The 23,528-nt window shown below is 43.4% G+C and overlaps 1 protein-coding gene across 4 annotated transcripts in view; it reads left to right on the top strand.

Annotated features, from left to right (window-relative positions):
- Positions 1-23,528, top strand: part of SLC19A1 (solute carrier family 19 member 1) — a 171,948-nt gene that overhangs the window by 137,415 nt on the left and 11,005 nt on the right. For all 4 annotated transcript variants that reach the window (XM_086956232.1, XM_086956233.1, XM_086956230.1 and 1 more), the window contains 2 exons: positions 15,158-15,350; positions 20,701-20,842. In XM_086956232.1, the coding sequence (XP_086812358.1) occupies positions 15,158-15,350; positions 20,701-20,842 (335 nt within the window). The remainder of the gene's footprint in view (positions 1-15,157; positions 15,351-20,700; positions 20,843-23,528) is intronic.

The following is a 23,528-nucleotide window of genomic DNA, read 5'->3' as shown; positions in this document are numbered from 1 at the left end:
CTTTCATCCTTCGATCCATGCATCCATCCTTTACCTATCCACCCGTCCATCCATCCACCCATTATTCATCCATCCGCCTTTTCACACATCCATCCATCATTCATCCATGCAACCTTTTATCCATCCATACATCCATCCACCCTTTCATCCTTCCTTCCATACATCCTTTACCTATCCACCCATCCATCCATCCACCTTTTCACAAATCCATCCATCATTCATCCATGCAACCTTTTATCCTTCCTTCATCCATCCACCCTTTTATCCATCCTTCATCCATCCACCCTTTCATCCTTCCATCCATACATCATTCATCCATCCTTTCATTATTCCATCCATACATCCATCCACCCTTTCATCCATACATCCATCCTTCATCCATCCACCCTTTCATCCATCCATTCATCCATCCATCCATCCTCCATCCACCTTTTCACACATCCATCCTTCATCCATCCATCCACCTTTACATCCATCCACTCATCTTTACATCCATCCACTCATCTTTACATCCATCCACTCATCTTTACATCCATCCACTCATCATTCATCCATCCACTCATCATTCATCCACCCACCTTTTCACACATCCATCCTTTCATCCTTACATCCATCCTTCCTTGCTTCCATCCATACATCCATCTACCCTTTCATCCTTCCATCTATCCTTCATCCATCCACCCTTTCATCCATCCATCCTCAATCCACCTTTTCACACATCCATCCATCCTTCATCCATCCACCCTTTCATCTTTACATCCATCCACTCATCATTCATCCACCCACCTTTTCACACATCCATCCATCCTTTCATCCTTCCATCCATCCTTCATTCCATCCATACATCCATCCACCCACCCTTTCATCCTTCAATCTTTACATACATTCATCCTTCATCCATCCACCCTTTCATCCATCCATCCACCCACCATTCATCCCCCACCTTTTCACACATCCATCCATGCAACCTTTTATCCATCCATCCTTCATCCATCCACCCTTTCATCCATCCATTCATCCTCCACCCACCCACCTTTTCACACATCTATCCATATATATATATATATATATATATATATATATATATATATATATAACGCCATTCACATCCAAAGTCGAATAAAATGACGAGAGTGAGCCCAGATTCAGTGCTGAATTTTTCGGTAATTTATTTAAGTATTTCACCAGCCATCCGCCATAACGCGTTTCACCTCCAAGAGAGGCTTGATCACATGACGTTGATCGAAACAAACAAGGGTTTTAAATACACCCAGACATGGAAGCGGCTTCGCGCTTAAAGTGACAAGTGCATTTTTTAGCATGATATTGTCCTTCTTTGCACAATTGAGGGCAAGTGCCCGACATTTTTATCTTCCAACCACATTAAAATAACGGTATAACATACATCTACCAGTATTCAATTCATACATTAAAGAAAAGCATTCGAACTCCCAGCATAATTCATGGAAAAAGGAAATAAGCTGTCCTCTCTTATCAAAAATATATCTCTATATACACGTGACTTTCTCATATTATATACAATCTATTGATATGACGCGTTCCTTGTGAACTGCCGCAAGGTATATCACTGTATTATGAATTCATATATATACACATCAAATGATATTTACATATTTACACATTGGACAGATTTCCCTTAACGTAAAGGATCTATAAAAGCATGCGTATTCATGTGTTTGCTCATTGAAGTAAAATTTCATTGAGAATATTTTTATGATTTGATGCTAGAGAGCGATTGCTTATTTTATCAAAAAGATTTATACCGTTACGGCTGGACAAAATTTAATCATGACTATTTAAGGCCTCATCCTTTTCCGTAATGTGTTTAACCCTTGCAAGAAACTGTGAATCCCAAAATGTGAAAAGATTATGAATAAAGTGCCCGTGTGTGCAAGAACAATATAAGAAAAACAATATATAATAAGCAAAAGGTATTTCACAGAAAATAAAGAAGAAGATAGCAGGGAAACCCCGAGGGAAACATATTTAAATGTGTAATAGTTCTAGTGAACAATAAATTCTAAGCAGTGTAGAAAAAGCCTGCTACAGCTGGAAATGACGAAGGAGGCCCTCTTCAATCATGTAGTACAGGGTCAGGTCAAACGGTGCATTTGATTTAGATAGTGACATACAGATACATTGGATTCTCAAATGACATAAAGTTCAATTAGATTTTCAAGAAACTGGGGAGGCAGTTAAATTCCCTTGAGACAAGTGTAAAGATCTTCCCGGTCATTGAGTCCATTGGGGCTCTTGGTGTTCATTTCAAGAATATATCTTGTCTCAAGTAAGCGCAATCTGCCCTCTCTGTCACCCCCCCGTTTTAGCGGCATTACCGTGTCTACCAGATAGTATTGTAGATGACTCGCATCACTGTTGTGCACAGCCTCAAAGTGGCGTGCCACCGGGTATGCCTGGTCCTTGCTGCCTATGGCCCTAATATGTTGGAGTATCCTTTTATGTGCTGCTGGACGGGTACTGCCCACATAACTCAGGCCACATGGGCATTGCAGCACATAAACGACAAACTCCATCCTACATGTGAGCCTTTTCGAAATGGGGATTGGACTGTCTCTGAAGGGACTCATGTAATGGGTCTTGTTTATTCCTAATTTGCACGCTTTACAGAAGGCACATTTCTTGAAACCCGTGCTTAGTGCTTCCCATGTTCCTGAGATAGCGGGTTCAAGAAGGCTGCTGGTGAGTGCACTCGCCATTGAGGGGGATTTCCGGAAGGTGATCTCCGGTCTAAGTGAAACATCACTCCCAATCACAGGGTCCCCCCTTATATATATATATATACATACACACACATGTACACACACACACACACATGTATGCATGTGAACAAGCCGAATGACACAGTGCGGGCAGCTAATGTGCGTGTTTATTTAACACTTTTTTATGCACAAAATGCATCTTCCTGTCTAAAGCTACAAACATCATCAAATGCCAGTTTTGAATTCCGAACACAATTGCTGAAATTTCGCATAATTGTGCAAAGGAAGTTAAGCAGACTTTGAACACCCCCAGTTATAATGCAGAGAGGCTTGCAAAAGGACCACACATGTTTCACTCACCCCTTTTGCAGGTAATGTCATGCAACAGACAATCCAAAGGATGATTAAAAGGTTTTCTCCATGTCTGTTTGTTTCAAACGAGTGTTGTCATTCTCACACAGAAATCCCAATTATCATGCGGGGGGGGCAAAAAATCACGGACAGCGGAGTGCTGGCAGGGGGAGGGTGGTGCGAAATCCAATCCATCCAAGGACAGCAGAATGCGGGCAGGGGTGTGCGAAAATGCACAGACAACGGAGTGCGAGGGGGGGTGGGACCCAGGAGAGGTGGCAGAAAGCAGGCGAGACCAGCAGCCACCATTCCACTGGCACACTAAGATACCTACAGGTTAAACTAGCGCTATATAAAACGTTACAAATTAAAATAAACTCCACAGCGAAGTCCATTGAACTCAAAGGGCTACAGTCTCCTCCCCCAGGCCCCCAGCTCGTGTATGTGAGCCCTGCTGAAACAGCCTCAGGGACATATACAAAGGCACACCAGAGTACTTCACAGGTCTTCAAAAGACCTTTACTTGTTAATGAGGCTTTAATGTTTTTCACACCTTGGTGTGAATAAGGCCTCCGCCGTGAGCACCCTCAATCAGCCCGACGCCAGGAACTGCACTCTGACAGAATCGGCGACCCCCTTCCCAGGACTCCACGACCCACCTGGGGGTCGCGCCCCACAGATTGAAGACCTCTGCCATAGGGCCTCAAGACTGGCACGCACTCTCTCGCCCATAAGCGCTCTCCAAAGAAGGCAAGTTGTCCGCAGGTGACATCGTTGGTAATCTATGGCGGGGCCAAGCCCCGGCACGCCCCCCTCTCCGTGCCAAAGGCAGGCAGTGGCCGATGTGCCGCCCCGAGGGATTGCCCACGTTCCAGCGTGACCAAGTTCCAAGCTCCATGGGGCGACCTCACACCCAAGGGTTCCGCTCACCTGTGCCGATCCAGAGCAAGGCAGGGTGTGGGTGACTCCCAGTACCACTGGGAAATATAGGCCCCTCACGCACATGGACCCCTCCAAAGGCCTAAGTAAAGGAAAACGATCTCCGCACCTTTGTGTTCCATGGGCCTCACAGTCGCCCAGTCAAAGTCTGTCACCAGGCCCTCCAGGCGTCAGGGGGGTGAGGGGAACTCAATCACAAGGGCAGGGGCACTGCAGGAGGCTGCTGACACATCGCCGCCCACCACACACCTCCCAGGCTGGAACTGCCCTGCGTGGCTCACCGGTAGCACAGAGCGAGGCCGAGCTCTGTGGTCCTCCGGCTCTTCTCCACTTAGGGCCTCAAGCGCTGATGTTGATGTCGGGAGACCGCACCCCGACAGAGCGCGCCACTGGGCGGCGGAATCACTACCAGGGCCGTCTGCAGAGGTCCGCAGGGGCCCGGGCATCACAGGAGACCTGGCCCCCTCATACTCCGGGTGCCAGGCCTCTCCGCTCCCGCAGCCCCACCCCGCTTCTCAGGCCGTAGCACAAGCCCGGGTGTCGATCCAGATACAGCTGGTGTCCCGCAGCCGAGCTGGTAGCCTCGATTCTCTGCTGGGGGCCCTTCAAAGCCCAGCGAAGGTGTCCGCTTGCCTACACAGCCTTCGGGAGCGCTCGACCGGTCCCCACCACTGCCCCAGCTTCACTGTGCCTCGCGAGGCTGGAAGTCAATCGGCTCACATCAACCGGCATACTGGCACTATTGTTCATCCGGCCAGGAGCGTTACAAAGACTCTTGCCTCTAGGTAGGGGATCCGAGCTGTGGGTGCTCTGAGAAGTGCTACAGGGCTGGCGGGAGCGGATCTCGAGCAGGACACGTTCGCTTACTCCGCCATCTTGGCCTAGCCATATATGGCCATTTAACAGTATCGAAGGCCATGCGCGTGCTTTAATCAGAATCCTCGTGTCCTCCTTCATTCTATGTGCTTGCCCCAAGACTCCATGTCATCGTAGGTTGATCATCAGCAGAGTGTAGAGGCTTTGGCTAGTATTTTCAGCTCTGCTTTGAGCAAGGATATGGGCCTATGGGATACTCGTTGATCGGGGAGATCTACCTTATTCATAAATTACTACCACAGAGGCCAGACGCTGTTCCTCAAGAAGTGTGCCTACTTGTCTGCTTTCCTCAAACATTTTCAGGTGCTAAGGTCCTATAGTGGGTGTCGTAAGTTTGTAGAATTCTACAGGCATTCCATTCGGTCCAACATCCTTGCCCGACTGTAGTGATCAGATGGCTTGTTTGATTTCCTCCTCCGTGAGGTCGCTTTCTAGGATTGTCGCCTCATCCGGTGATCGGGTCTCAAAGGGGAACTATCTGCTAGGAAAGTCAAGGAGTCTTGTTCCAAAGTCGATGCATCAGATGAGTATATTTGTGAGCAGTAGGCTGCAAAAGTGTCTGCGATAGCTTGTGAGTTTTTTAGAAGCTCTCCTTCAGGCGAGTCCACTTCCGCCACCCATCTGTTATCACTTTCTCAGCAATTTAGTCAGGCGAGCAGTTTCCCTGACCAGTCTCCCAGTTCATAAATCTTGTATTGTGTGACTTTATATTTGATCCTACCCGCATCTGCCACTTCAGTGCCTATATTCCAGCTGTTTCAGTTGCAGGCGGGGTTGTATATCCGTTTGTACATTCTGTACCAATAGTTTCTCGAGCTGTAGGATCTCTTGTTCGAACTTCTCCAACATGTTTATGTTCTTGACAAGTGTTATTCCCAGTGATCTTGTGGAGTCAATCATGTGTGGTGAACAGTTAAGAGCGGTTGGAGGATTCATCCATAGAGCGATATCAGGCGAGTGATTGGGTTGGATGATTAGGAGGAATTCCATTTTGATTTCATTAAGTTTGGGTAGATGCGGGTTAGCCAGTTTTGGTCATCTAGTTAGAAGAGTTCATGATTTCAGCTTGAAGCTCCATGAAAAGATTGAAGAGGGTAGGTGTGAGAGAGGACCATTGTAGGACACTTAACGTGATAGGTGTGGCATTGGACAGAGACTTGTTAACCTTTACTCTTTGAGTTCTGTTATGGAAAAATAAGGTGAACCAGTTTAGTACCGGCCCTGAGAGCCCCATCCTCTGTTCAAGTAAGTCTAGGAGATTGTCGTGTTTAACAGTTTCAAAGGCGAATGATGAATCTTGGAGGATTAGCAGGCAGGATTCATTAAGGTCCAACATTTTTAGCAACTTGTTCACAATGTGCGTGAGAACCGATTCATTGCGGAGGCCTTGACAGAAGCAGGATTGGAGTTGGTCAAGAAGGTGGAAATGTTCTATTTGGTTGCAAAGTTGGACCTGAATGTATTTTTCAATTAGTTTGGCTAAAGTTAGAATATTGAAAACAGGGCGGAAGATGTGAGGGTCAGTCATCTGCAGCAGGTTGTTTCAGAATAGTGGTTACCTGTCCTACTTTTAGGCAGTCAAGCATAGTGCCTTGCTGAAGTGAGGCATTTACAATCTTGGTCCAAAATGGGACTAAAGAGGATTTAACCTCCCTGAAGATATACAATGGGACCAGGTTGTTGAAGTGATTTGATGGTTTAAGTGCTATGAGGATGTTGTGAATGTCGTTTTCACTGAAGGTTTTTAATGTATTTCAGGAGGAGTTTTTGAGGGTGTGCCCTGAGGGACTATTTGGGTCAGCTACTTGTGAGTGAGGGAGGCACACTGGTAGTATAGCCAAAATGCTTTTCGATTGTTTCAGTGTGTCCCAGGAAGAAGGAGAAAAACTCTTCACAATTTGGCAGTGGATTGAACCCAATTATTGCTTTGTTAGGTTAATTGCTCCGTTGTTGTTTGACTATGTCAAAGAGTTTTTAGGTTGTTTTTTGGCTAGGTCTTGCTCGGTTCTAAAATAATTTCCCTTCTAACTTCTGATACGTTTATTGTAGGAGTTCCTCACCAATGTTAGACATTTTAGTTGTTCGATGGATGGTGAAAATCTCCATGCACGTTCAGCTAGTCTTATATTGCATCTTTCTGCATTTAGACTGTCATTGAACCATGGTAGTGACTCTTTGGTGGAAATTCTTTTTAGTTGTAAGATTGAAATCGAGATAGAGTCTAGAATGTTAAGTATGGAATTATTGTACTGATCTGGAAGGACTTGGACGTCTATCATGCCAACTTTGGGAGGCTTAATATTTGTGCTGCTTTACATTCTGCAAGCTTCTTTCCATAGTTAGGCCTTTTTATTGAGTCATTTTTGTACTAGCGATATGATGATGATCTTTCAAGTCGCAAGGGAGGATAGATTAGGAGTTGGATGTTATCCTGTGCAACGATGAGGTCCAAGTTGCACCCTTGTTGCTCCTCTTTCAGAATTAGTGCAAAAACAACAGTTGATGGCCAGAATGCAGAACAACTTATAAAGCTTTATTGTCATACATTCACCCCAGTACAGAGATCTTGGCCTAAATCCATCGTTTTTTTGCTCACCATGCCATTCCACTTTGAACCCAGCCATATGCAAATCAGTCTTGACCCTGTGCCCCATGGGAACAGTCCAGCCCGAACTGCAAAGCCAGGTCCTCCCTACTGGGGTGGTGGAGTGAGCTAAAGAATGATGATGGATTAAACCCAGATCAGTTGACTGGGGGGAGGGGGGGAGTGTTTGATTTGCTCAAGCGCTCCGTCCATCATCCCCTTTGGTATCGCTTTGTTCGCCCCAAGTTGGCATGGTATGCCAAGACGTGGGTCCCTTGCTCACTTTGCCACTGGATTCAAGCTAGCCTGGCTGATGATGGCTGGTTAGCCAGAAACCGGTCCCAGGATGCTTGTTTCCGGTCCAGGGTAGCCATGGCTTGGCAGTTCGCGCTGGACTGTTCCCATGAGGTTCAGGGCCAGACTGATTTGCATGTGGCCGTGTCTGAACTGGGGTGGTGGAGTGAGCTAAAGAATGATGATGGATTAAACCCAGATCAGTTGACTGGGGGCGAGTGTTGATTTGCTCAAGTGCTTCGTCCATCATCCCCTTTGGTATCACTTTGTTTCAGAATTAGGGCACGTCGAGGTCTGCAAGAAAGGTTTTAAGGCTGTTCTCTGCAGTCGTTCAGGTCATTCCAATGTTGGTTAAAGTCTCCCAGGAAAATCTGGCTCATCTGATGACCAGTATGAGTTGTGATGGTTTCCATGATTTGCTTATTAAATGGAAGGTTGTCTGTCTCTGGGTGGTAAATCGTGGTAAGTTTACATATGGGTCTATTGTTACTTGAAAATTCAATGCATAGGTATTAAGAATGATACGGCAACAGTTTATGACTGATTCACTAAATGTGTGTTAGGGTAGATGCAGGCAATACCCCCACCAGGCCTGTTGGTTCTATCTAAATTGATGTCATGATGAGGGGGAACTAATAAGTCAAGTAGGGTAGCGGAGGAATCATTAAACCAAGTTAGTTAGTTTTGTATTGCAGGTGACAAATGGAATCCGCTGAAGGAGTCTGGGTGTTTAAGATTGTGTTTATTGACGGTTCTGGCATTGAGAATGGGTTCTCTGTGTGGGTTTACAGGAATAGTGTGTATTTGGTCCGAGGGTCAGAGACAACAGGGTTAGAATAGGGCTTGTATGTACCTATCTGATAGTCAATCATTCAATCTGTTGGGCCGGAAGGGTGAGTTCGGGGAAGGTAAGATTCTCAATCTTGGGTAGAATCTGAAGAGAATTGGGAAGGAAGACAAAAATCTATGACAGTGTGTAGGAAGGTGGCTCTGTATATACTGTACCTAAATGAGGTATAGTGTGCACAGAATCCAGTGGAACCCCAAAGGTAGGCAGAGGTAAAGTTAGATTGCACCTCACTCTCTGTTAGTGGTAGTGTGGTCGACTAGTAAGGCTGTATCAAAGGACAGTGTTAAGCATTTGTTGTACACACTGCCATCAAATGAATTCACACTCTCTAAGACTGAACTTCAAACCAGTTGTGTTTTATATAAAAATATTATTTTAGTTATTTTATTTCCTAGAACCAAGCAAGCCTGCCATAGGTAAGTGATAAGTACTTTGCAGTAAATATACAGTTGTAATACAGTGTGGATGGGTACTCGCATATGCACTTTGTTTTGATTTACAGTATTCAGAGAAATGCAATGCTTTGTAAATACTGTACATCGATTTGAATGGGCTTTTCAGTAAAATACCAGGTAAGTTACTTTTTAGATTACTTTTCTTACACAGAGTAGTATACCTAGATACTACTCTGGGACATTTCCTGTAAACAGGTAAGTAAAGTCGTTTTTGTTAAACAGTACAATTTTAAAGAATGTCTTTAGGTTTTCAAACTCCACACTTAAAACTTTTCCAAGAAAAATAGTCAATGTTATCCTATGGAGGAAAATAGTGTTATCGGTTTTAAGGTAAGTATTTGGCATTGGGAATTAAGATACTGCGGGTAGACTCAGGTTCCCCCAGGGTCAAGGATGCAGCCTTGTTACACCCTCAGCAGCACTAGGAAGCCCGGGTGCAGAGTGCTTAGGCCTAATGTTATCCAATGGGGAATTGGGGGACTACGGTTGGTGGCTGCTGACGAGCAGGCCACTTGATTGTGGGAGCAAAGCTCCTAGACTTTAGCTAATGGCAAATGGGGAAACAAAGTAGCACCAAAGTTGCACCCTCAGTGGCCTTGGGGCGGCCGAGTGCAGAGTGCTGTTTCGACGTTGGGCGCTCTGTTTGCGATGGGGAACCTCTGGTTTGCAAAGGCACTGCAGGCTTGGCGACGAAGTGCGACCACCACTTTGAGAGGTTAAGTTGGAAGGTTGGGGGTTGGTTGGGTATTGTCAGTTTGGCCACCCAAGGCCGTGGGACATCTGGTGCAAGGGTGCCTATTGGGGTCAGACCATCATATCGACTCCTGGTCGCGGTTGAGGGTCCTTCCGGATTTATGCTGCAGGCGTCGGCTGGAGGCTTGAGGCAGGTCAGGGGTCGCCGGATCTCGGGTCAGGATCGCTGGAGGGACCTCCTCGTGATGTTTGCTCACTCGGGCCGTGGACGGCCGGTGCAGAGTGGTGCAGATTTGCGGTGTCCGGCCAGAGGGTGCAGTGCATATATCAATTAAGACTTTAAAATGCGGGTGCAGACAGTGGTCCAGTATGTGATGGATAAACTGATGTGAGAGAAGGAATTGCTATAGTGGCAACTGTGAGCTGGTGCATTGCTGACTTTTCACTGTGAATCAATTGTAACATATTAAAGTGGGAGCAAACCGAAGAGTTTTTACAACACTTACTGGAGGCCCCAAAGGCGCAGAAAATTGTATCTGAAGGAAATACTATTTTTGATGCAAGAATATGCTGTAGATGCTGCTGCAATTAACATCAGTATTCTTCTATGATAGCATTCTTGACAAAGGGACTCCGGTTTTAGACCAGATGTGCCACAGCGTGTTCTAGATATCCTGTTTGATTGTGAGCATTTGTTTGAGACAAAAGTGGATACTGACGCTGCTGAATCTGTGAGTGCTTTAAAATATCAAAGGCCCTACAAGGAAAGGGTACCGTTTGGTTCTTGTAGAGAACCATACCAGATGCATAAGGCATTCCCAACGTTCCTCTTCAACTCAACAGCAGCAAATCTTTAAATTCCAGGATGGTAATTGTCATAGCAGTTCCAGATCCTGTGCAAGAGGAGTAAAAAGGATAAGCTCCTCCACAAACCACCCATGCATTCTCATTTCCCCCTGATTGTGAAAAACCCGTAGAGTGAAGGTTAAAGGGCTCCCCTCATAACTGGAGAGAAATAGCCACCAACAAAAGGGTTCTATCCACTGTAGATAGAGGATCTTGTTATAAAGTTTATTCAGATTTCTTCACATTGCCCCATGCAAACATAAAACTAACATAACATATTTGCCTCACTTGTGTAGAAGATGGCAGTAGTTCTCATCTAAGGGAATGGTAATGATGTCCATGTGAGACTTGGAAGATCTCTGGGGCCCCTGCCTTGGACAATGCAGTGGCACAAACTAACTAGTGTTGGAATTCATGATCAGGTTTAAGAATATAAAGAGACTTGCCTGACATATTCATCCAAGGAGCCACAAAGAGGTGGTTGACATGTTTCTTACCTAAAGTAACCTTATATGTTCTGTGGCATTCATCAGGGCTAAGGTTTCGCCCTAATCTAAATATTAATGGACCTGCAATCAGGGTATGTGTGGGAAACGGGTCTCTATCGAAGATCAATATGCATTTACCAAAAGAATTTGAGGTTGAAGTCCATGTTTGAACTTGTATATTTCTTGACACTTTCTATAGGACTAGGAGTGACAGACAAATACAATTGATGGCTACATTGTAGATATTAATTAACATATAGGGTTAAACAGAAGATCCACATTGATATGTGATAGTGGGCAAAGCAATCAAATTAAACTCATTGTGCCAGTGTATATTCCACACAACATGCATCAAGCAATAGTGCAGCATGGTTAACTCATTAGTGCTCTCAAGACATCGCCATCTCTGACAACGCCTGTTTGGGCGGGCACATGCCATTTGTTTGTGCCTTAATGTTTTTTAACCTGATAAAAGATCCCAACACTAAGTATTAAAATCTATTATTAATGGGCATCTATAGGTAATTTTAACTCACTTAGCCCAAAATGTTCTTCTCTTTTAGAAAAATCCTTTTGTACAAGGGTGTGTTCAGTGCATCCTTGTGACCCAGGGTCACACAATAAAAGGTCTCTGTAAAGTGTTCAAGGACCCCAACCCGATGATGAATCATCCTACCTTGGTGGGTGAGGGTCAGAGCATCTTGAAAAAGAATTACCCTAGAACTTAAGAGCAGACTATGTTGTGCGGCTTCGTATAACCCTGCCATGGATTCTCATGCTTTATTTTGAAAGGGAGTACCTGCAACAAATGATAGTCTCTCCCAATCAAGAGATCTGGGTTAAATCCATTGTTTTTTTGCCCCCTACGCCACCCCATTTTGGACCCTGCCATATGCAAACCAGTGCCTCATGGGACCAGTCTTGAGCTGTGCCTCATGGGAACAGTCCAGATTGAACCGCCAAGCCAGGTCCTCCCTGGACCAGAAACCAGCATTCCGGGAGCGGTAATGGATGTCTCTGTGACATGCTGTGAACCATTCTTGTCTTACCTAGCAGTATAAAGCTCCCACAGAATCAAAAAGCATATTGTGTTGGAGTTAATGAATGGATATCGGTCGTTGCTCCACGGAAATATTGTTTTTGTTTGCACAAAAATGACATCAGTGTACTACATGTCAAAGCAGAGAGGTACACAATGCCTTCAGTTTTTCAAAATATCGCGGGTGATTTGGTTTTGGCCTCTGTGTCATGAAATCCACCTGTTAACCGCTTCACTGCAGCCGGAATTCCCCCGCTGTGCGGGAGAATTCCACATGTGCGTGGTTCGGACGGCCCCCGGCCGTCGTCCGCACACGCCCACTGTGACGGCAGATGGCCGGGGGCCGCCCGACACATAGAAGCGGTTAATGGAAAAGTTGCCATGGGTAGACCATAGCTCTGTGGATCTGCTAAGTAGAGACATTCAGGGCTCATTCACTTGGGAGATCAAATGGAAAGTTTTAGAGACATACTTCCATGATTGGGACACACCACAGATAGGCTGTGGTGTCACCACACGAGCAAGTAATGCTTAATTATGCTTCCAGGTATGCTCACCCCAGTCTTTAAGAATGTTATGTGGATAGATCGGTCAGAGATATTTACTTATGCTTTTCCACCTCACCTACTCATTCCATATGTGGGATGGAAAATGCCAATTAACTTGATTGAGCCTTCTAGTTTCGATGTAAGCAAAGTATCGATGTCCATTCAACCTCCTTACAAACTTCCACCTTTTCCAGACTTATTAGCCTAGTACAGAGCTCACATTTGGTGTCCTAGGTCACAGTTGCTCTAGAACTTTGGCTCCTGAGATATTTAATATATAGAATTATCCCAAGAATTAATGGGTGTTCTCAAGGATGCCAGACGTCCTACTTCAAGAGCTTGTTTTGCGGCAAAATGGAAACTATTTGCAAACAACTCTGCAGTGTAATAGGTGAATCATCTCCGTCCTTCGAAAATGGATATTTTTCCAATGTTTGCTCGAAGCCCAAAAAAACGGGTTAGTGTTTTTGTTTCTCCATTCGAATACATGAACAAAACATGCACCTTTCTGTGTTCTAAATCCCTGTGATTAAATAATTTATGGAATTTTTTATAAAGAAAGTGATAAAACCAGGCACTATTAGCCGAAGTTGGTTAGTGGGGTGAATTTTTTAACATTTACATTCCAGCATCTTACAGGTCCTTACGTGGAAAGTGGTCTTTTTATTGGCTATCGCTTCCTTACACAGAGTTAGTGAATTAGAAGCACTTTGGGTTGAAGAACCTTGCGCTCAAGTAACAAGAATAGCGTGGTCTTGAGTGCTCACTCACGCTTTTTGCCTAAATTAATGTTTACATTTCATTCAAATAAGGCAATAAGGGGAATATTTTTCCCAAAAGCTCGTGCAATCTAAAAGTCCTTTGCATTCTCTGGATTGTAAGCGTGATCCGGTGTAATACATTAATAGAACAAAGTTATTGGGCAAGACAAAACATTTGTTCGGAGTCTTTATAAAGCCACAATCAGGCAAACTTATCTTCAAAACAGGACTTTCACGGTAGATTGCAAAATGTATTCAAGGTTTTTATACAAACGCAAAAAAAACACACTTTGTTGTATTTTCAACTTGAAAGGGGGGAAGGGGGTTTGGCAAAGGGAAGCAAAATTATCTTTCTAGGTGACATTCAAAGATGGACATTGCAGAACTACAATGTGGAATTCAATTCATACATCTGCATAGCATTACTGTGTTGATATGCAAGCAAAGAAAGAAGCTCAGATGCAACAGACTATTAAATACTTTTTTTCTCCACTACTTCTGTCAGCCGCGCCCTTAGAGTTGAGGGATAGTGCTTTACAGGCTATAGACAACATGTGAATGACAACAACACGTTACAAACTGAAAATGTTACACATCTGTAACATTCAATTTGCAGCTTGTACTGTTGTAGAGTCACACGCGACCCTTGTCTCTGACTAGAATGTACCAGGGGTAATTTAATATGTATTACACAGCAAGAGGGGAGGTTTACAGCGATTCTGTATATTCTAGTGCCTATTTCCACTGTTCTATTCCATTGGCCTCCAAGGGCGTTAATTCATGACATTTGTGGAGGTTGATAATTTCATGAGCCCTGAAGGATGTTTTTTTGTAGGACCAATGGAAAATTAATTTTTCTGGGCCATGAGGATGTTAATTGCACAGTATATGGTACAAATTGATCCACAAACTCATGCAAAAGTTAATTAGCAAACTTCTGCACCATTGTTCCTGTTCTCCTATAATCTGGAAAATCGATACCTATATGACCATAATAAGGCCACCATGAGTTGACCATCATAAGCTTGAAACATGAGTGCAAGCATTCTGAATGCTTACAGAATCCATGTTTAGCCCCTCTAAATATTCATCTGTGGCCTCTAAATAGCTCTGTTTTTCTAGAAGTCTAAACATCTAGACTTCAGATTCAGACTTTCTGGTACTTAACAGTCACTTGTTCAGAAATCTACATCATTGCATATTTGCTCAGAACTTTACAAGCTGTTGTATAATAGATTACAAATCCCACATGGTTTGGTACAGATACCACAGGGTGTGTGATGTTTATCAGGTGCTGCATTACCTGCTTATTATTTGTCTTTGGAATAAAAGTAACTGCATTAAGTGGTGTTTCTGCACTGATCTCCTTAAATAGTCCCCCATTCCAACTGCTTTTTCTCAGATAAAAATTGACAAGTCAAAGGTAATGAAATGAGTACAGGGAAGATCCCAGACATGTGAGCTTTCCACCAAAAGTCGAACTGCCAATCCAGCCGTAAACGTCTGTTTGCAATCAAATAGGGATTTTCAGCAAATTAATAGGGGGAGCCTCAGAAGTATTTATCTGTCCACAACTCCTCTCGTGTGTATGGTGCTGAATATAAGACGAGAACATTTACCTAGTAAGCTTGTTGTCCTCTAAAGATGAACAGAAAGTATTTAATTCTGCTGTACATGCTTTGCTATCTGCAGGTGCCATTGCTGCATTTGCAGCAGGATATGTGAAGATTCGCTGGGCGCTCTGGTCAGAGCTGGTTATTGGACTGATCACTGCCTTCCAAGCTGGTCTCCTTTTCCTTATGAACACCACAAGCAACATCTGGATCTGTTATGTGGCCTATATCTTCTTCAGAGGCAGCTATCAGTTCTTGGTACCAATTGCTATGTAAGTGTACAGGTATTTAACCTGCTATTTTTTCCAAGTGTGTACCTTGAGAACGTTGTCATTTGTTATCCCAGATGTGAGCTCGTTGGAAAGCTATTGTGCTGCAAGTGAGTACCATGGCAATATCATCTGTTGGTCGGCATGCTAGTCCCTATGGCTCTGCATTAGTGCTAAGACTTTATCACCTTCAACTGTTATGCTAAAGTGTACTAGGTCATCAGCTCCTTGTGTGAGTACTTTGGCGAAATTGTCACTGCACTATATTGGAAGTACTCTGGTATCCTTATCCTAGACTGGCATACTTGTGATAATTTCAGCAGTATTAGCCTCCTCTAGTTTGTATTAGACTACCCTGCCTCCATCCTGGTTTACTGCTCTGCATGGGACTAGTCGATCAGTAAGGAGCCTGTGTCCGTGCATTGCATGCAAATATACTAACACTGACATCTACTGCTCTGTTTGTGAGTACCTAGCGATATAATCTCTGCTGCTCTGTTTGCTAGTGGCATGTTCTGACTAAATTGTTTGATTGATCCAACTACATGGAGAAACTATGGAGAAAATATCCTTGCATGGATTTTTCCTAGAACAAAAATAAGTGTTGCCTCTTGCAGCCCTTCACCTGTTTTGCACCAGTAGTTAATAAACAACTCCCTCATGCATTGTACTGTGAACATGTGTTTTAGATGGATAGAACCCATCTATGTTCTTGAAATTCTGTTGCCTTTTCCGCACCCAAGCCTTCCACTGCCCCTTCTAACTCCCCATCACTGATTCCCAGATGAGATCCACCCTACACCATCTTTCCTGCAAGCTTGATGACCCTGAATAAATGCCGCTGCCCATCACTTTGCCTGTGAAACAAGTGTAGTGCCCTGTTGAGAATATAGCACTACACACTGCAATTCCCAGAGGTGTACTGTGCTAGAAAGCTAAGCCCTGGAATGCACCTACTTGAAACAATTTATTTCCCATCCATGCAAATCTGTCCTGTTTGTTGATCTCATTAATATTATATTGTATTGTAATTGCATTTATATAGCGCTTACTACCCCTGACGAGGCGTTGAAGCGCTTTTTCGGCGGGTAGCATGCTACTCCGGGACCCATAGAGGATTAGTGTTGAATTAGTATAGTGAAACATGCAAGTACATTTGAAGTGGTGGATAGGTTAGTCAGTTATTTGGATTTGGAATGATAGCAGAAGGATAGAGGAGGACAAAAGTTTGTATTTATTTATCGCTTGTTGACACCCGCTATTCAGGAAGCCTATAAAGGATTAGCGGTGAATTAATATGGTGAAATATGAGGTCATTTCAGTGGTGGATATTAGTCTGCTACTTGGAGTGAAAAGGATAGCGAAGGGATAAAAGGGAAAGAAAGATTTGCATTCATATAGCACTTGTTACCCCTGATGGGTGTTGAAGCGCTTTTCTGGCGAGTAGCATGCCACTCCGGAACCCATAAAGGATTGGTGTTGAAAATTAGTATAGTATAAATATGAAGTAATTTGAGTAGTAGATATGTTATTCCGTTATTTGGGCAGTATATTAGTATAGTTCAATATGGAATTTGAGAAGTGAAAATGTTAGTCTGTTACTTTTGATTGAAAAGGATAGTGGAGGGATAAAGAGTGAAGGATTTCTTTTTTTTTAGGCCTTAGCAGTAGGAAGAGGCTTTTGGATGAGTAAAAAGGAGTCAGAGGTGAGAGATTAGAAAGTTTTGTTTTAGGGGATCGGTGTAGTAAAAAGAGGTGTCCGATGATGCAAGGAGGGGGTGGAGCAGGAGAGAGTCTAGAAAGGGTTATTTTGGCGATCATAGTAGTGGTATGGGGTTTGGGATAAATGAGAGAGTGGATGTAGAGGATATATTGATAGATGTATAGGATGAGAGATATGGTAGTGCATTGGAAGGTGTAGCAGAAAGAAGTTTGAGATGTTAGAAGGTTGGGCTAGAAGATATATTGAGCGAAGTATAGGCTGAGAAATAGGCTAGTTCATTGGAAATGCTAAATTAGAAGAAAGTGATAAATATATAGATCCATAAGTACATTGAAAGTATATAGATACATAAAGGAAGGAAGTATATTTAGATTAAATATATTGATAGAGGCACATTATGATAAATGGGGTAGTGCATTGGATATGCTTTTTCAGGAGAAAAGTAACAGACACACAGATGCAAGTACATGGAAGGTACATAGATGCACAATGGAAGTATGTACATGTAGATCAAATATGGTTTTTATTTATTGATTATTATTATTATTTTTTCTCTTTTCTCTTAACCTAATTATTTTACATGTTTTATAAAGTAATACACAACGATAGGTACATATCTATAGTGAAAACAAATTCTTATATACTGAGGGATATGCTGTAAATTTCTGTTTCCATATGGTGCTTATGTGAAGATAAGGTGGTTGTCGGTGGATCTTATGTTGGGGGTAAAGAGTTCCATAGTTGGCTGCTTGAACAGAGAAGGATGTGCCACCCCTGGTTTTTTTTTCTTGTATGGTGGGATTTGTCAATGTTATGTATTTTGTGATGGTAAGTATTATGAGGTGTTTTGCTCTGAAGATCTTGTTGTGCTGGTGTCTGTGATATGTTTTGCTTTTGAGGTGTAGTGAAAAGTGGTGCTGATGTATATGTTTCATGCACTGTATTTGGTTGTGTAGTATTGTTTATGAGAGGAGGTTGTGACGTAGAGGGGATGATGATGTGTTTATGAGTAGAGTGTATGTTGTGTGTAGGAGGGAATGAAGTAGAGGTGAGAGTGTTTATCTTAGACTGGTTTGTTGCAAGAGTTACAAAGTGTGGTGGTGTGCAGTGTGTGTGTTAGTGTTATTATGGTAGAAGGGAGAGAAGGGTGTTTGTTGGAGAAGTGATGAAAGGATCATATGTTTGTTAGTGATAAAAGGTGGTCTGTAAGGTGTAATTACAGCAGGGCGAGTGTGCCTGAATGGGATGTAGTTATGTATGGTGTTGATTGGCGTTGTGTTAGTGATGAGTGTATTGATTAGTGGTATAGGATAGAGTTGTGTACTGTTTGTGGGTGATGGTGGATATGTGTGGTAGTTGGGATAGTAGGGTGTGTAGATGTGGTTTGGTTGGGTTGGTGGTGCATGCTGGTACACTAATCTGTGCATAGTGTTGTGCGTGGTGTACATTTGGTGCGAGTGTGTTGCTCTGTTTGTGGAATGTGGATGGTGTGGGCTGGGTATTGCTAAATGAGAAAAAGGGCAGCATTTCTGGCCCTAGTCCCGACCAGTCTCGAACAGGATCAAACAGTCTACTACCCTTTTCCTCTCCGCCCTTAACAGGATCAAACAGGCAACTACCTTTGTCCTCTCCGCCCTTAACAGGATCATTCAGGCAACTACCCTTGTCCTCTCCGCCCATAACTGGATCAAACAGGCAACTACCCTTGTCCCCTCCGCCCTTAACGGGATCAAACCGGCAACTACCCTTGTCCTCTCCGCCCTTAACTGAGACGCCCGAGTTGAGACGTCCTAACCCTGGCCTTTTATAGCCCTAGTAATCAGGTGACCCCTTCGGCCAATGGGAACCCTAGCCTTAACACTATCCAATCACAACACTAGCTCTAAAATCTAGAAACAATAGGAGACCAGGACATTACAGCCAATCTTGGCCCTAGTCCAAGCACCCAATCAGTAAAAAAAAAAACCTGATCTTTATGTCCAATAAAGGCCCTAGCCCTACCAGTAGTCCCAACCCAAGTCCAAGCAGCCAATGGTACAGGTAGCTCTAGTCCCTACTTCCAATAGAAAGCCTAACCCTACTCTTAGTCCCACAACTAGTCCAACAACCAATCACACCAGAAGTCCTAAATAGCTACTTCCAATTAAAGGTCGAGCCCTAGTCCCACCCTAGTCCCAACAACCAATAGCATAGGAAGCCCTAGTCCCTACTTCCAATAGAAATCCTAACCCTAGCCCTAGTCCCAACCCTACAATGATTGAAACACAGACCCAGAAACCAACCAGAACCCTCAAATACCCAACCAATGAGCACATCAACCCTAACCCAATAGAAACACCAGATACAACCACCAATCAGTGCACACATGTGCCAACCACTAGCAGACCATATAAGGTCCCAGCGACCTCAGACAAAGTTTGGTGGCAAGGGAGTTGGAAGCTGCTTCTCCTGTTTTGAATCTCCTAGGAGGCAGGCAGGCTCAATCCATACATTGGACTTCTGCAGGTAAAGGCTTCACTAACTCGAAATCTGACAATATTGTTTGAATGCAACTTTACTCCCCCTGCTGGCCAAAACACGAAGTGCACAGGCCCCAGTAAATACACTTTAACCCCTTCGCTGCGGGGGTTATTCCCCCGCTGTGCTGGTGGGGGGCGCGCACAGCACCCGCATGCTCATGACGAGCTGAGCTAGTCATGAGCTACAGTGCTCCTGTGCTCAGGACGAGCTCAGCTCGTCACAGGTGTATTGGCTCCGTGGAACGTTCTGCACAGCTGGGGAATTCTCCCCGCACCTGAGCTTTCCACGGGCCATGACGAGCTCAGCTCGTTATGAGCACCGGAGCGCCTTGGCTCATGACGAGCTCAGCTCGTCATGAGCGTCGAAGGCGTTAAACCGTTCACAGAAGCACCCTCTGATGTAGAATATCCCTGTTGCTTTTGGGGGTGGGGGGGCAGGCTGGGGGGCTGGCCTCACTGGCTTATGAACAAAAAATGGTGGCTGGGGGTGCACTGTTTTAACACACAGGTCTTAGCACAGAGCATGTTGTGGATGAGATCGTTCCTATGGATTTATTGGCTACACTGCAATTTCTCAATTATCTTTGTAAGTACTTTGGAATATTGTTTGCTACCACTCTATAGGACACTCCCATTACCACCCTTTCGTATGCACAGTGTTCATGCACACACATCATCCTCCTCTCTGCTCTTAACTGTTTCTCCTCAAAGACGACCTTTGAGTACTAGGATGCTCAATGGTGTGTTATTGTGTTTGTGTGTAGTAGATGTGTGTACATATTATTTGGTGAAAGAGGTCATGGAGCAGGGAGGTTGGGTAAGCACAATACACACCATCTTAGTGAACAGGACTCTATGAATATCTGCGTTTATTATATAGTTTGTGCTGATCCCTGGTATTTGTGTGTAGCTATGTGTGCAGCTGTTGTCCGGCTCATTGTGGAAAAGACCTGCTGTTTAGTTTTTGTAAAGCATCTCCTGCACAAGGTAAGGTGTGCACAGTACATATTGCCTAGGGGAGTACACAGCTATAATGGTTGTAGATAATGTTGTACTACCTTTCTCATATATTTTTATCACTTTTTATTCACAATCTATCTGGCTGTTGCAGTTTCCAGATTGCCACTTCTTTGTCCAAGGAGCTGTGCGCACTTGTGTTTGGGATTAACACTTTCTTGGCCACCATACTGAAGACCATCATTACTATCATCATCGCAGACAAGAGGGGTCTGGCTCTATCTGTACATCCTCAGGTGGGTATCCGACAGCAAATAGTTTCTCTTTCCTGCATGCAATGTTTATCACAGGCTTCTCAGTGAAAGTATTTCCCCGGATTAAAAAAAAAAAAGTTAGTACAAAAATTCAGCTATTCAACTCTATATTTAATTTATTTCCATCTTTATCCATTCCATTCTTGAACATTTAAACAATATCGGGTGCATAAATGCAGTTGCAGTGTACGTGCACTGCTTCACACACAAGATTACACATTTTTTTATAACATTGAAAAAAATGAAATGCAGTCGCACATTTATCGATCTCAGGTATCAAATTAAATATTGAAAACAACGTTAAGCATCACATTTGTGTAACCTGCCATGGGTTACATACATTAACCAAAAAAAGAACAAAGCTGTGATTTCACATTTTGGTTACAAAATATCATAGTCAAATAATTAATTCCAGTCAGTGCATCCACTGGCTGCTGCATTAAATTAATCTCTCGATCTAGATTATGAGGCTTCTATTTTCTCCCTTGTCTAGAATAAGCTCTCATACTTTTTAATTGCAAGTGAATACAAATAAGTTAAAATTTAAATAATTTAAGTCCAGTGCCATTTTAAAACTACATATATTTTTTGCAGTATTCTATACATTTTAGCCAAAAATAGTATTCTCAATTTTTCCTTTCATTTATTTTAAAGTGTTACCTATGAGGTTATTTTGCAAACCATATTATATTTTCATAAGATATATATGAAATTACTACATTTACAAATGGGAGAGATGTGGTGCAGCGGCCAGAGCGGCTGACTCCGGAGCATGGGGCTCACAGTGTGATCCCCGGCGCTGGCAGCAGGTCAGTCCAGTACCCTGTGACTCTAGGCAATAGTTCACTTAATCTCGGCCCCCAGTGCCTTGAGACCCCTAGGGATGATTTGTTCATGCTTTACAAATACCGGATACAGATACATACAAAAAAGGGTAATGTACATAGCATAATAACATTTTAATTCCTTTAAAAAAAAAATAAAGTCAAATACAAATTGGTGTTCCTTAATTACTTTTATTGTTTTAAATTTATTTTTCACGTTACTTTGTCAGGGATATTGCAGATGAATTTGTATACTCTAGTCTTTTTTCATGAAACTTGTGTTTTGTAAACTGTAAAGATCAACAATGTATGCTAAGTTGTAATTTGCAAAATGATTGATTCGAAATATCCACTTTGCAATGTGTAAGCTTAGCATTTTTCAAGTTATGATTTTTAACATGGTCGGTAATGGATGTTATCCCTGCCATAGAGCTGTTGCAGTTCGCAAAGTTTATACTTAAAAGGTGCGCACCTTAATACTGGCACTCTGTGCATAAAACGTAGTTGTTAAGCAGGGTGGCATGTATGAGTTATTATTAATATCTAAACTTTGAAGGCAACTTCTCCATGATTGGATCTTTATTGCTTTATTATATCTAAATGCACGTACATTTGCAAATGATCATGAAACACTTTGCTAAGAAAGTTTTATAATTGTGTTTATGCGATTTTAAAGGAATTTTTGGAAAATTGAGACCTGCAACTATATTTTTGTCTTTACTAAAAGTTGGAAAATGAAAGACAACAGGCAGATAGGTGCTGGTCCTTGTGACAGTTAGGCTAATGCAGTGCCTCAGAATGCAGTGCAGTGATTTGGTGAAATCAGTTGGTTTTTTCCTGTTCTCCTTCTTTGTTACACTCAGGAAACTGCCAAGTACTCACAGTTTGTGAAAAGATTTGGGAAGTCCATAGCCTTTGTACATTGTGTATTTTTCTGACTGCTCCACAGTACCTTCGTCCCGCAAAATGTTCAGCCAGGATCCTCTGGGACTGAGGCATAAAAGTGTTTACAGTATCTTGAAGGTAATACCCCTTTTGACACTTATATAGAAATTCAAGCAGCCAGAAAAGACAAGTTGAGCCCCTTCTTCAATTCATTGCTTTCTGGGATCCTTTTGGACCTCCCCTGGTGCAGCACAGAAGAACAGCATCAGCATTCCTTCCATTACTGTTCAGTTAAGGGAATTACTAATGAATGAATGAATGAATGAATGAATGAATGAATGAAAGTATTTATAGAGCGCACGGTGGCCAAACGGCTTCCTGGCGCTGAGAGCTCTAGTGAACAGAACAGACAGGGCCGAGGAGGTTAGCAGGGGTAGGCCTGGGCAAACAGGAATGTTTTAAGCGCTTTACGGAAATGTGAGAAGATGGGGATAGAACGCATAGAGAGAGGAAGGGAGTTCCAAAACCGGGGCGCAAGGACAGAGAATCTAGTTCCATCAGTGCGAGTTTTACGGAAACGGGGAACAGTGAGGAAGTCAAAGGAAGATGATCGGAGAGTGCGAACAGGGGTGTGGGTAGAAATCAGAGAATTGATGAACGCCGGCGCAGAGCAATCAACCGCCAGGTAGACAAGGCACCCTAGTTTGAACAGGGATCTCTGCAGGATAGGTAACCAGTGGAGAGATTTGAGGACAGGGGTGATATGGTGAGTTTTGGGAAAATGGAAGATGAGACGGGCAGCCTGATTTTGAATTGCTTGAAGGCGGCGAGTTTCGTAGGCAGGAATACCCACGAACAAGCTGTTGCCATAATCAAGGCGGGAAGTGATGAGGGCAGAAATGATAATTTTAAGGGAGTCAAGAGAAAAGAAGCAGGAAATTTTTCGGATCAACCGGAGG

This window comes from Lissotriton vulgaris, chromosome 2_1, assembly GCF_964263255.1.
Source record: "Lissotriton vulgaris chromosome 2_1, aLisVul1.2, whole genome shotgun sequence".
NCBI classification, from domain to species: domain Eukaryota; kingdom Metazoa; phylum Chordata; class Amphibia; order Caudata; family Salamandridae; genus Lissotriton; species Lissotriton vulgaris.
This window is presented reverse-complemented; position numbering and strand designations above follow the sequence as displayed.